This window comes from Hibiscus syriacus, unplaced genomic scaffold (genome assembly GCF_006381635.1).
Source record: "Hibiscus syriacus cultivar Baekdansim isolate YM2019G1 unplaced genomic scaffold, ASM638163v2 tig00110777_pilon, whole genome shotgun sequence".
In the NCBI taxonomy this organism is placed as follows: Eukaryota; Viridiplantae; Streptophyta; class Magnoliopsida; order Malvales; family Malvaceae; genus Hibiscus; species Hibiscus syriacus.
In genome coordinates, this window is record NW_024062858.1 from 2,079,997 (window position 1) to 2,095,332 (window position 15,336).

The 15,336-nt window shown below is 36.0% G+C and overlaps 2 protein-coding genes across 2 annotated transcripts; both read right to left on the reverse strand.

The window, feature by feature from the left end:
- Nucleotides 1-369: 369 nt before the first annotated feature.
- LOC120140008 (remorin-like) lies at nucleotides 370-1,559 on the reverse strand. The gene is made up of 5 exons (XM_039155081.1): nucleotides 1,425-1,559; nucleotides 1,313-1,346; nucleotides 1,142-1,229; nucleotides 619-714; nucleotides 370-550 (listed from the first exon to the last, which is right to left on the reverse strand). Exons 1-5 carry the CDS (start codon nucleotides 1,557-1,559, stop codon nucleotides 370-372), a joined length of 534 nt encoding a protein of 177 aa, XP_039011012.1.
- A 1,168-nt stretch (nucleotides 1,560-2,727) lies between these two features.
- Nucleotides 2,728-5,092, reverse strand: LOC120139900 (transmembrane ascorbate ferrireductase 1-like). The gene is made up of 4 exons (XM_039155000.1): nucleotides 4,902-5,092; nucleotides 3,684-3,732; nucleotides 3,400-3,599; nucleotides 2,728-3,097 (listed from the first exon to the last, which is right to left on the reverse strand). Exons 1-4 carry the CDS (start codon nucleotides 5,043-5,045, stop codon nucleotides 2,798-2,800), a joined length of 693 nt encoding a protein of 230 aa, XP_039010931.1. The 5' UTR covers nucleotides 5,046-5,092; the 3' UTR covers nucleotides 2,728-2,797.
- Between the last annotated feature and the right edge of the window lie 10,244 nt (nucleotides 5,093-15,336).

A 15,336-nucleotide genomic window follows, 5' to 3' on the forward strand; every position in this document is an offset into this window, starting at 1 on the left:
ACCTAAATTTAAAATAATATTTGTGAGTGGCCTATTTAAAATTTTACTAATAATTAAATGACATGTGGTGTTTACCCAATAAAAGATCATTAAAAAATTCCCTAACAAATTCTGAGGATGCAAGAACACTATATATATATATATATATATATATATATATTGTAAGATTGACCACTTCATTATCATCTTCAGGGCTCAACATTATTACATCAAACTTTGTTTCTTACAAATTCAATAAGTAAATCTTCACAAAACAGTACTCTATACACGCACAAATACATACAGATTACACACTGCACAATGAACACTGAGCAATGCCTAAATGATTCACCATAATACAAAGCCAATCTTCTTTAGGAAATGAAGTGCTCAAAAGCAACCAAAAATGGTCTTGGGAGTAGTTCCGGTGGCTCGGTACTTCGCTGCCAACTCTTCCGCCTTGAGAACATCTTCACGCGTGGCTTCAACCATTGCCTTCTTCTCTTCTGCTTCCTTGTGGATTAAGGCTATCTTGTTCTTCATTTTCTCCACATACTCCGCCTTCTGCTCTCTAGTTTTTCCTGCACATTCATCGCTAAATATCTCAACTTTCTCTTCAAAAACCAAACCAAACTGAACTGAATTGATAATACCTCAATCTTTTTCAACTCGGCCTCCAGAGCTGCTTTCTTGCTGTTCGCCCATGCCGCTAAAGATGAAAGCTTCTTTTGAGCTCTGCTCAACCAGGTCAATAAGCTTGAGTCAAAACCAATAATTAAATATATAACTTTTATTTCACACTAAGCCAAAATGAGCCTCAAACGTTTATCAGGATCATCATTTTAATCATTATTATGTTTTTAAAGTATTTTAATCATTAACGTTTTAATTTTTTATCAAAATATCTCATATTAGATGGAAAGTATTAATTGATTAACATTCAATACATGTTATTAGCGTAATATTTTTATAGGTGTTTAATTATCACGTTATCAATTTGGATGATATGATACATATTATATTATTATTTTAAGTGATATAATACGTGACACTTTAATACATTTAAAAGTATCGTGTTAATATTTAGTCAATTAACAGTATCATCCGACAAGTACTGATTTAAACATTATGGTGCGTTTATACAAGTGAAGTAAGTGGATACTTGTTCTCAGCTTTGCTTTTCTCGCTCTCTTCCCGAGCTTTGACTAGTGAAATTCGCTTCTCAGTCGCAACTCTAGCCAGCACAGTATCTGGACAAATAGAGCATATGGAAAAGGTTCAATTTAATCATCTAAACACTGGAACGTAAGATGGAAAAATTACATCGACCAACAGACCCATCGTGCTTTTTTGCTCCGTCTCTGCCTCTGCCATAAACAACCAATAATCTCAAGATTATTTATTATCAAAAACAAGGTGAAAAGAAAAAATGGGAAGAGATATACTTTGGACGGGGGCAGGGTTTTCTTGAGTCGGAGGTGGTGGAATATCGGTTTTTCCTTGACGACCTCAGGAGCAGGCGGCGAGGGATCGGAGGGGTTTTGGGGTTCAAGCTTCTCCGGTTCTTCAACCTCTGCCATGTGAGTTTAAGTTTAACCGGAGAAGAAGGGAGAAGAGGAAGAGGTGGTTGGGATATTATAGTTAGTGGGGGGGGGGGAGAGCTCATTCCATCGTCTTTGAGTTGTATATGATTTAAATAGCATTCGCGGTCACGTTTTCGGTTGCGTCGCGTTTATTACGGTTGCATATATAACATATGCTATTGCAGTCATTGCGGATATCTTGATCGTAATTTTTTTCCGAATGAGTTGATTTTTTAATAAAAAACATATTTTTTTAAAAAAAATAAAATAACTGAATAATAGTAGAATAGCGGTCCGCTATTGCCGCGATCCGCCGCTATTGGTGTGATCCTACTTAATATCGTTATTTTCTGCGACATCGATTTCGAACATCGCCACGATCGCGATATAACGACCGCGATACTCCTATTTAAAACCCTAGTAGATACTATTGCTCTATTATGCGTCGGCTAGAAAGCAACTCATAACTTATTTAATTAGGATTAAGTTTAAGTTCAACTTTTATTTAAATTAATTCAATTATCATTTATTTAAAAAAAACTTTTAAAAATAAATATTAATTTAGTTTATTATTAAATTAAGGACTCAATTGATTTAAAATTTCATGTAAACCAATAAGGGAAAGTAAATATCGGTTCATCAATCACCTACTAGTTTAAATAATTATAAGATGAATTAGTAAATTTGTTTGTAATGCATAAAATAACTTATATTAGTTGATAATCTAAATAAATGCGTAGTACAATAAGTTATTCTGATCAAATAATTAATGTCAGAACTAAGTCCCAAAAGGAAATAAAGTCTTGGATATCAAAGCAGGTTTGGGAATAGGATCGAACCGAAAATTGAGTTTTTAATATTTGATTATTTATCATTTTCAGGTCAATATGTGGTTCGATTATATTATAGTTAAAGAATTCGGGCATAATCGATTCAAAGTATAATATTGAATTTCTTAGATGACATATGTATCTATGTAGACCTATGATTATATTTCAGTTCTGAATCTGAAATTGTAATAACTATGATTCATTTTGTTTTAAAGATGTTCCCTCGATATCATTGGTTATACAAGGCACAAAAGATTGGGTTATTATGTTGGTGAATCCTCAATTCCAGCTATAAGGTCCCACAAATTACCAATATTATTGATTACAACAACTTAGTCTAGAAATACGGATAACAGTAGATATACACCATTATGCAATACATGGATATAGATATATTACATCAAACTACATAGAAGAATAGCTGTAGTCATCCTCTTGAGGAGCATGGGAGAAAACTGTAAATATAACGAAGGCTCCATACAGTATTGTGACAATAGCTGTGAAGTTTACAAGGAAGGCCTCAGCACCATATTTGTCGAGACCCGAGTTCTCCAGGAATGTAAGCTTCTCCAGGAACCCCAAGCTGGCATTGCCAACAGCCAAGATGTACACAAACAGCCCCAACAGCACGTGCCACGGAAGCGACTCTCTTCTTAATCCGGTCGACCCTCCGGGGTAGAAGAACACGAGGAAGCCATACAACCACTGCAATTTATACTTTTCCATTTCAAAAACACTGACTTGGGTGCTCATAGAACTTGGTTATGTTTTTTACAAGTCATGAAATTTAACACTAAGGTTGTAAATGAGACGAGTTGAACACGAGTATTACTGAGCTTTACGAGTCGAATATCAAGTAGTTCACTTCTTCTCATTAAGAACTCGAGCTGATCTATTCAAATCGAGTGTTAATCGAGCTTTGACCGAATCAAACTCGAATAGAATACAAATGTCTCGTCTCGTTTACGGCCCTACTTTACACTAAAGATGTATATTGGTATTAGTACCTGAATGCCATAAAGGACAATGATTCCAATCCCAAGCCAAGAATGCAGGCTGTAGAGATTTGGTATCCCACTCTCATTATGGTTCTTGAATGCAGTATATATTCCAATAATGCCCAGGATTAGAGCAATGGCATGGAGCACAAGATGTATTAGTTTCTTAACTTCCTTCTTCAGTGGCAATGCCTTGTAGCTCATAATGGCTGCATTTTTTGGGGGGTAATTTTGGGAGAATTGTTTTGTTTATCAATGAGACAGCAAAGAAAATGGTATGTTGGATTAATTACCTTGACCTCCTATGATAACGAAGCCAATCAGCATCAATACAGGATGGATCTACACACACAAAGTAAAATCTTTTCATGCTGAGAATGCCACAAAAGATCGGACATCAGACAATGACAGATTCAGAAATATATTTTAGGAAAAGTGTGCATATATTAATAATATCAAAATTTTATAAGAGATATACACAAATAAAATTTTAAAATGAACACACACATAAAACAAATAATTAATTTAACAAAAATTATATTTCAGTGTCCGTCATATCCATCACCAGAGATGTCGTTGGACACCGAAACATGTATAATATATTAAACTGGAGGGCAGTTAGGAAAGTAGGGTAATCTTCATGAGAAACACATGGCCACTTTAATAAAGCACAGCTGTAGCTCTGCTTCCACATATGAACATCCGCCACGCACGACCGTATTTTCCCACAAAAAAGAGGACTTATACTAGAAATTGCTGATGGAAAAGTGAGGCGGAGACGGATAGACGTCCATCTCTTCTGATTTAAATAAAAATATAATTGATGATTTAAGTGAATTGGAAAAAAACTTACGATATGGACAGAGAGATTAAAAGATAAAGAAAGAGGGCTCAGGATTCCTTTAGCGGCCATACCAAGTGACAGTGGCCGATGCAGTAAGGACAAATGCATCTTATTATTTTAGAAAAATGATTAAATTTAATTTAACAGGTTAAAAAGTAAAAAAAATTAACTTTCACATATCCATTACTTTTTTAAAAAAATTAAAATTTTAGAATCTCATGTATCCACCACTGCCTAGAGATTAAAAGATAAAGAAAGAGAATATACTCCTTCAATTAGATCGAGTCGGGTGGATGGTGCATGTTTCTCGAGCTGGGTCAAATTTATATAGATAATATATATTTTTCGGATTTGATCGAATTGACAAAAACTCAATCCAACCCGTTAATATCTCTAGTCATACATAACGAATAATATACTGAACTTTAATACTGACATCGTACCTAATTTCATTACACAAACCTTCCCCATCTAAGAATCAAACAGCTTGCCAAATGCTATAAGGAAAACAGAGAAACCCCAGAAATAATTCATCTTTGTGTTCTTCACTAGTTTAGTGGTTAAAATTTAAGATTCCAGGGACAATTAAGAAGCAGAGAGAAACCCAGAAACCAAAGAAATTTGAGTTTGATAACAACAGTACAGGGAAAAGGGGAAACAAACTTACATTAAAGATGAGATTTTTGTTGGAGGATTCCCAAGCCAATCCACCTCTGAAGTGAATATTCCAAACCAAAACCATGACGGCACCGGCGACGGCGAGCACGTGAGGCACAAACGACAAATGCAATGCCTTAACTTCGATCGCCATGTCTGTGTTCTTTCAGAGAGAAGCCGAAAGCTGCTTAGCAAAAACAGTTTTGACAAGTATGTTAGATAGGCAGGGCAAAGGAATGACTTTTCATCGTAATTTGGTCCTATCCTCTTGCACCTCCTAGATATTTGGACCGTTGGATTCACACCTGTCTTGCATTCTGATTTATGCCACGTGGAAGTCAAAATAAACGCATTCTACATTTCTTTGTCTGTAATTCAGTTTCTGCTTGGTGGATTCTGTTGCGCCACGTGCTTCATTTCCAGCTCCTACTAGGGCTGTTCATTCGATTAATTTGGTGACCGATCGAATCGAATTTTTTTTAATCGTTAACTGAATCGAATTTTTTTTCGAAAATATTAACCAAACCGAATAAATTTCGGTTAATTTTTTGAATTAATCAAAAAAAATTAAAATTTTCTAATTTATATAAAAATTAAATATTTTTTAATTCAAAAAAAAGGTTTCTATTTAATTTAAATAATATATACTTATAAAATAAAAAAATTATATAAAATTTTTAATTAATTAATATTGATTTAGGTTTAAAAATTATTAGATCTTAAATTATTAATTGAGTTTTAAATGATTTAGGCTGAGCTCATATGTTATATATAATATATTTAAAATTTAAAATTTAATCTCGATTAATTAACCGATTTCGAAACGAATTAACCGTTAACCGAATTATAAAAAAAATTAACCGTTAACCGACCGAATTAATCGAATTAATTCGATTCGATCGGTTAACCGAATTAATTCAAAAATTTGAACACCCCTACCTACTATGGCATCTTATCCTAGAATATAGTTAATAAATGAACAATCTAGATACTTAGAGTTTTGATAATTTTATCTGAATAATATTTTTTTTACATTATCTAAATAATACTTTTTATTAAAATAACATCTAAACATTTTTATTTTTCGTAATAATATCTATTTTTGTTATGTAGGACAAAAATATAATTGCATAAAAGAAGTGTATTACAAGTATGTTTATACGATAACATGTTTGGCCTACGTGGCAGAAATGGGAGAAGATGCATCCATGTAAAACCGTATCTCGCTTAAATCATTCCTAATCCTAGAATCGTATTGTGCTTCGGTTTTAGAATTTTAAAAATAATTAAATAAATATTTATTAATATACTAAATCATATAAATTACATTTTCAATCATATCATTTTGCTTATTATTCATTTAATTCTTAAACATGTCATTTTAGCTTAAATGTGCTTATATTTATATAATTTACTCAATTTATTATATTAATAAATATTTATATAGTTATTCTTTAAAATCCTAAAACCATAGCACAATGTGATTATTGTTGGAGAAAATCGCCTCAGTGACCAAAAATGCCTTATAATATACGATTTTAACCAATTTTTTCAGGATTTGCCAAAATGACCAACAAAATCGCAATGCGATCGCTAATTCGCAACGCGATCTCCATTATCGCAAATTCACATTGCATTTCGCGTTGCGATAGTTGGAAATCGCGTTGCGATGGTCTACAGTGTCGTTGCGATTTTCCCAATTCGCAATGCGAATAAGTAAATCGCAACGCGAATTGGAAAAATCGCAATGCGATACTTACTATCGCAATGCGATAATACAAAATTGCAATGAGATACTGACTTTCGCAACGCGATTCTGACTTTCGCAACGCGATTTACATAGCGCCATTCTTATTAACGCGTATTTTTTTTTTCAAATTCCAAACACGAATTTTTTCTTAATAAATCGGAAACTGAACCGTCCACAGTAATCGCAACTCATAACCTCAAACCCAAAATCACAACACTCAGTCACATCTCCATCTCTCACTCTCTACGGCGAAATCCGTCCCCATCTCCGAAGATTTCCGTCCCCATCGCCGGCGAAATCCCTCACAACCATTCACAGTCAAAAATCCCTCACAATCATTCAGAAATGGAAAATCAACCTCCGAGGGTTAGTTTTTTTATTTTATTTTGAAATTTTTGCATTATTTTAGGTTTTTCATATTGAGATTGATGATAAGTTTACTGGTAATTTCAATAATAGATTAACCATTTCACTTAGATTTCTTATTAAATTCATTCGATTGCTGCCAATACTGCTAAACTGTTTAGCCTGTGAAGTTAGTATTTGTCTTTGTTTTGTCTTTTGGTTGAAGTAATGCAGAAGAAGAATAGTTTCGAGAATGAAAATCGCAACGCGGAAATAACTATCGCAACGAGAGAATCGCAACGCGAAACCAAAATCGCATTGCGATTTTCATTTCTCGTTGCGATTTTCATTTCGCGTTGCAATTTTCATTTCGCGTTGCGATTTTCATTTCGCGTTGCGATTCTCTCGTTGCGATAATCATTTCGCATTGCGATTCTCATTATCTCGTTGCGATTTTCATTTCAACCAAAAGACAAAACAGTATTGCAAATTTTAGTTTCAAGAATAAACTACTATTTATGTTTATTGTTTTTGGTATATCTTGACAGTGTAGTTTTTGGTATATCTAACTTGGTATGTTTGTTTTTGTAGAAATTTTTTTCGGCTTCATTGACATTAAGGAATAAAGTTAGCCTAGCCACTACAATTGTTTCGAAGCTTTCACCTGCACAAAGAAAATTGTTTGAGGAAACCTGTTTCGGGCCATGGCTGAGAGTACAGCATCCGGGTGGAGATGTTAATTTGACCCATTTGTGGCTTCAGACCATGACTAGAGATCTACCCGACAGTATACAACGTGGTGAGGAAGAGATATGGTTTCATTTTCCACCGGCGTATACTTGTTTTGGGCGGAAGGAGTTCTGCTTAATCACTGGTCTACGATTCGGACACGATGATGTAGGCCGGTACACTCGTCATATCACCCGCCCATCATGGTTATCCAGGGTTTTTCCTGATGAGTCAATAGAGAAGCCGAACTTACACGTCGACGACATGAAGAAATTGTTTAATAAGAAAGATGGTTTTACTCGGATGAATGACGTCGATGTTGTCCGAGTATGCCTTCTACTACTTTTGTATGCCGGCTTTTTAGGCAGAGAGGCCAGACAACCTATTCCTCAGGAGCTAATATTATTGGTAGAGGACCTAAATGCATGGAATCTGTTTCCGTGAGGTTCGTATATATGGAAAGCTACCTGGACTAAGTTGTCGTCTGCCTCTGATGCCCGCAAAAGTTTGCGGGGCGATGGGTCGAAATACACTTTGTCAGGCTTTGTTTGGGCCTTTAAGGTAAGAATTTCTATATAATGTTTTCAAAATTATAATTAATTATTTAACAATTACTAATGTTTGTTATTATATTGTTTGTAGATTTGGATATTCGAGGCCTTTCCCGCCATGAAGACATATGCAATAAAAACTTCAAATGATATTCTCAGGGCTATTTCCTGGAAGAGGAAACGTCTGTTGGATTGGGAAGATTTAATACCATATGCGACAATAAATAATGTAAGTTAACACAAATACTCATATATAAACAAGTTATTAATAGTAGACGTTTAACTTTGTTTGAGTTTTTATATTTTTAGGAGGCCAACATTCCATTAATGAGACTGACACCCACGGAGGCTGAGCTTACCACTGATTGGTGGCAAGCTAGTCAGCGTTTTCTTGATGGCACGAATGATGAGCAGCCTCCACTTCCTCCACTTCGAGAGCCATCACCTCACCCAGAGCCATCACCTGATCGACCCGACTATACACCTCTACAACGAGAGCCATCACCTATCCCGTCACATCATCGAGCCTCTTCTCCACCATCACCTCATGATAGGCGACCGGCAAATATGCCACGACTTCTATCTCCCTGTTCTCCACCTCCACGGGATGACTCAAGGGAGTTACGTGATGAGGTCAATGCCTCGCGTGAGGAGATCGGTACTCTACGCGATAACGATGATGCATGGCGTGTGGAGGTCAATGCCTTGCGTGAGGAGATCGGTACTCTACGCGATAACGATGGTGCATGGCGTGTGGAGGTGTCTACTTTACGTGGTGAGGTTGCCGCTCTAAGTGAGATGGTAGTATCGTTGCAGAATGAGGTTCATACTCTACGCAACGAGGTAAGTTTAAGATTTTCCATATTTAACTTGATGATAAATTTACTCGTAATTTCACTTAAATTAACCATTTCACTTAGATTGCTTAGTAAATTTATTCGGTTGCTTCCAATACTGTTAAAATGTTTATTAACACTGTGAAGTTAGTATTTGTCTTTTTGTTTTGTCTTTTGGTTGAAGTAAATTTATTCGGTTGCTGCCAATTCTGCTAAACTGTGTATTCTTTAACACTGTGAAGTTAGTATTTGTCTTTGTTTTGTCTTTTGGTTGAAGTTTTGAAATATATTTGTCTTTGTTTTCACTGTTTAAATATCATGTCTGTTTATTTACTGATATTTGTATTTAATTATTTAGCGGACCGATAAGGTGGATGCTTTACGTCGGGTTTTTCTTGCACGACAGAGTTCACGCATCAGACGGCGTGCACGTGCTATTAAGTCTCCGTATACCCCAATAGTGCGAAGACACCGCAAGAAGAAGCCCGACTCGCCTGTCATCCCTCAAGAGTCCACTCCTATCGTTGAAGAGGCCCCTATCATTCCTCGAGAGTCCCCTCCCACCGTTCAAGAGGCCACTGTCATCGTTGAAGAGGTCCCTCCCACCATTCAAGAGCCCGATTCACATGGCGTCATATGTAGGATTCTTGAGAAACCCTCTAACGTGACATACATGATGGATTCAAGTTGGCTCTCGTATGAGTTACCGGCCAGTACCATACCGGTATCTGAAGAGGAGAGGAAACAACTACCGGACACAATTCTGGATAACACCCTTTGGACTAAGACCGCAGTTGATTTTTATCTGCATGAGCGAAGCCAGGGGTGTTTCACTGACATATGCAAGCTCAATGATGATATCTATTTGTTGCTTGATCGGTCTTGGTGGGGCGTATTATTAGGGGTCGAAGACAATTGATATTTCGATGGAGGGGTAAGTCTTATATTTTTCTTATATTTTAATTTGATTATTTTTTTGTAAATTTATGTAAGTTACTAATATATGTCTTTTTTTATAAAACAGCATATCGATGCGTGGGTGTCACGTCTTCTAATAATTAGGAAACTTAAGGAAAATAAAAGAAATACACGATATACAATTATGCCGACGTCTTTTAACGCCGTTCACTTGAAGAATCAACGAGATGAATCATTTGCGTTGGGCAATGGACAAGCTAAACTTTATCCTGCATGGTGGCAGGTCGATAAGGTTAGTGTTTATTTTAGATTGAGTTTAAAGGTATTCATAAATAAGTGCGCAAATGAATGAATTATTACTTATGATTGCAGGTGTTTATCCCTGTTTTGGAACGTAACCATTGGCTTCTCGTCGAGCTTCAGATCCCATCCCTTAAGGCAATAGTATATGACAGCATGATAAATTACATATCATTGGCTGATTTAAGAGATATTATTAAGGGATGGAGCTCTTATTTGGCTAAATTCTTGGATGCGATAAATTATTGGACTCGTTCTGGAAACAAGAAGCCAAAGAAGCTCAATATTACAGTTAGCAGAGACGAGACCGCACCACAACAAACGAAAAGACCCAGAGGGGATTGTGGTCCTCTCGTATGCTTGGCGTTGGACCGTTTGATCACAGGAAGTATAAAGTATCTACCTCCCATCGATATAGATAGAGCTGCAGTAGGCTTGTGGTTTCGACATTATATGGCTAGATCGATATATACGAGACGCTGCCTACCTGCATCCGCGTTATAAAAATGTCCATAAACAATTGGTATGTTTATAGGCTTGTGGTTTGAAAATGTTGGTTAAGTACCTAGAATTCAATAATTTGATGTTTGTAGGTTTTAGATGTGTAGAAAGTGTTGTTTGAGCAAATGTTTGGTTTATGCAGGTTAATCTCAGAAGTGAGCTGCGTGAAAATGATGTATGGCTGCAAAAGTTGATTCAATAGTAGAAGTGTTATTTTCTCTAATAATTATTGCTTATTTTTTATTGTTTAATTTATTTGTAAAAGGTGATTTGTAAAAGTTGATTTGTTTAATTGATGTTAACATAATTCTTATTTGTGCTTGTTTAATTGATTGAAATGTAATGGTTGATTTGTTGATTTCAATCTGCATTATGTTGAAGACAAAAAGTACTATCGCAATGCGAAATGAAAATCGCACCGAGAGAATCGCAACGCGAAATGAAAATCGCAACGAGAGAAACGCAACGCGAAATTAAATTCGCGTTGCGATTTTCATTTCGCATTGCGATTCCCTCGTTGCGATTTTCATTTCGCATTGCGAAATTAGCGTTGCGATTTTCATTTCGCATTGCGATTCTCTCGTTGCGATTTTCATTTCGCATTGCGATAGTAATTTCCGCGTTGCGATAGACATTAAGATGATTGCCTATTAAGTGATAACAACTGAACAGATCATAGCAATTTTCAAACTCAAGTTACTAATACATGCCTAACTGAAAATGTTAAAAGTTCACACATAAAATCTGCATAATACAACGTTTGCATTTAAAAATCACCTAAGTTAACAGTCCCAAAAGGTGAAGCCAGTTGTGATTGGGATTTTAAAGATGACTGCGATTTTGATTGCCTTTTTCTTGACACCATATGAGCTTTGGATTTTGATGATGATCCATATTTTGGTAGAGGAAAAGATGATTGTGATGGCACTGGTGATCCACATGTCAACCTTGTATGACCATTTTCCTTGCACCGACTATATATCGATCTCTTCTTCTCTTCACCCTTAGACGGTATACGATCGTGACTTTTTGGTCGGCCAGGTAGCCTTCTGTCCATGGCTGGTGGAAAAACTGTTTGTAAGTCATCTGGTATGTCCCACTCAGAAGGATGTGAAATAGGGTAGACAATCTCGGCATAAGTCTGTCGATATACTTCTGTAGTGTAGCAATCCATAGCGTATGTGCTTGAATCATCTTGGTTTAGATGAAGAGCAACTTTTATAACATGGCCACACGGATAACCAGATGTTTGCCATTTCATACAACTACACGTCCTTGCATTTAGATCGACAAGCCCATTTAAGTTATATCCAGTACTTCAAACAAAGTGTTTGAACATGGTTCAACTCTCCATGACGTTGACTTCACAACACGTTTCGTTATCTTTTTTTCAGTCCATGGTGTAACACGATGTTCCAATGTTCCTGTAAATTTAAATAAATAATACTTAGTAAAATATATGATAAGTTCGAATTCAAAGAAATAATACCTGCATGGTTTCTTTTCTTGTAGTACCACTGTTGAATAAAGGCTCGAAAAAACTCCATTAACATAGTAATGGGTAATTTCCGGGAATGACGACTTAGAGCGTTAATTGATTCTGCACTATTAGACGTCATGAAACCATATCTTGCTCCAAGTTGATGTACTCTTGACCATCTTTCAAACCCGACATCTTCTAGTGTTTGAGCACACTGAGGCAAAACACGTCTTAAACAGTTTATATGCTTATTGAAATCCACTTCCCGATAAGCCTTTACAGCCTTCCAGTATGTCCATTTGTGCTTTTTTATACCAGCAGACCTTGATTTTAGATTTCTATACAAATGAACACCACAAAGTCCATGAAAAGCATCTGGGAAACACCTTCTAACAACGTTGTCAATTGAGTTTACCCTATCGGATATGATTGTCAGATTGCCAATAGGACCTATGCAATCCCTAAGATGCCCCATAAACCATGTCCATGAATTAGAGGTTTCAGATTTTCCAACCCCGTAAGCAATTGGCAATATCCCATTGTTAGCATCCATGGCTACTGCTAATAAGTTTACTCCAAGGTATCGACCTTTCAAATGTGCTCCGTCAACTATAATAACTGGGCGCATGCAAGTAATAAACGAACGAATCTACAAAATAATATACACAAGAAAGATAATCATTTAAATGTGAAATGCATGTAACTAACAGAAATGAGTCAACAAAATTATATTGATTTACTAACTGCAGCACCAATGGCGATAAACAGCAACTCAAAGCGTCCATCTCTATCTGTTTTGATATGAGTTACCGACCCATGATTTTTCAGCTTTAAATTGTGACAATAAGCCGGCAGTTGGGCAAACGATGCTTCTGGCGACCCCCTCAAAAATTCCAAGGCATAACATTTGGCTCTCCAAGCTTGAGAATATGATATACTAATCTTTAACCGAGCATTCATGTCAGTCATAATTTCATGTCCCCGATATACCCTGCCATTCAAAAACATTAACTCAGCCAGAAAACCACCCAACACCTTTTTGTTTGCCTGTCTATGGTGAGGAAAAACTTGGGTTCTTGAACATGTATGTTTATCAATAAAAGTCCTAACTTGAAACATTGCGCAATCTTTTATCCTCTTTGCAATCATACGCCACATACAGTTTTTGTCAATCGTACACCTTGTTTCGAAACGATCTTTGCTTGATTTGTTAACTTTTAGTTGATAGCCATCTTCCACACATTTCGTATACAAAGCTATCTTCAAGTCTTCCTTTGTATCAAAACAATCATCTTTCTTGATACGAATAACTTTTGTGTAATAATCAACTGCTTTCTTTGCCAACTCTTCTTCCGGTAGCTGAAGTAATTCTGGCATATTCCAGTTATACTCCCGTGGCATTTTCTTTTCTTCGGGGACTTTTTCTTCTTCTTTTTCTTCTTCAGGATTATATGAATTACAGAATGGATGTTCAACATGTTCATTCACAGTCGTAACTTCCTCCTCATTATCATCAACAACATCTTCCTCGGCAACGGGTGTTTCATCATCAAAATTCGGGTATTGACCAATATCAAAATCATTACACGCAGGGTCTGTTTCTTCTTCTGAAACATCATCAAAATCCGTGTATTGACCAATATCAAAGTCTGGGTATTGACCAAGATCAAATTTCGAATACTGACTAGTACTCACAATTTTTTCTCTTGGCTCATCATCGTCTAATTGGTCAATACGAAAACCGGAATTTGGTGCTGAAAGTTGATTTGGATTTGGATTAGAGAAAGGCTGTGGGTTTTGAGACCCACTTAGTTGATTACTACCCGCTACTGACCCAACAATACTACTTCTAGGTTCAACAACATACAATGTAACATCATCACTTGAAACATTAATGTAAGCAATGAATTGTTCAACATCTTCATTGTCGGTTAACAAATAAACTTTACCATTTCTCTGATAAGATAGCCTAAATCCACTTAGGGGCTCTAAATTCAATTTCTTTGAAACACGTAACATTAGGGTTTCATAAGTTAACTTCTTTAATGATAGTTTTAGTTGAAGATTCATGGGTAAAGGCATATATTGTAAAACACCATGAACATTCTCCCATGACCCTCCAAAATACAAATCTATCCAAACATGATCAACATTAGATGATTTCATGGTTGTAACTAAACAAACGAGATGCGAAACTAAGACCTGTTGCCGGATGGGGAAGGATGTCGTTGGATATAGGAACGGATGTCGCCGGAGAGAGTGATAGATGGAGATGGAATGAGTTGCGATTTAGGGATTTAGGTTATGAGTTGTTGCTGCTGCGTATATATATACACAAAAAATTTGGCTTGCGAAACTAAAACATGTTGCGAACTTTGAAACTCGTATTGCGATTCTGTATTATCTCGTTGCGAAAGTCAGAATCGCATTGCGAAAGGCAATCATTTGACCATCGCAATGCGAAATGCAAATCGCAACGATAGAATCGCAATGCGAAATGAAAAAGGCAAAGAGGATTAACATGCATAAACTTTTAACAATTATTGAATTCTAGGTACTTAACCAAACATTTTCAAACCAAAAGGAGTATATATGTTAACAAAACTTGCATTATGTGTATTTTATGTGTGCACTTTTAACATTTTCAGTTAGGCATGTATTAGTAACTTGAGTTTGAACATTGCTATGATCTGTTCAGTTGTTATCACTTATTAGACATTAATTTGACTATCGCAACGCGAAAATGGCTATCGCAACACGAAAATGGCTATCGCAACGCGAAAATGGCTATCGCAACGAGAAAATCGCAATGCGAAATGAAAATTGCATTGCGATTTTCTCGTTGCGATTTTCATTTCGCATTGCGATTTTCATTTCGCATTGCGATTTTCTCGTTGCGATAGCCATTTCGCGTTGCGATAGTCTGTTTTGCCTTCAACATAAAGCAGATTGAAAATCAACAAATCAACTATTACATTTTAACACAAATTATGTACACATCAATTAAACAAATCAACATTTACAAATCATCTTTT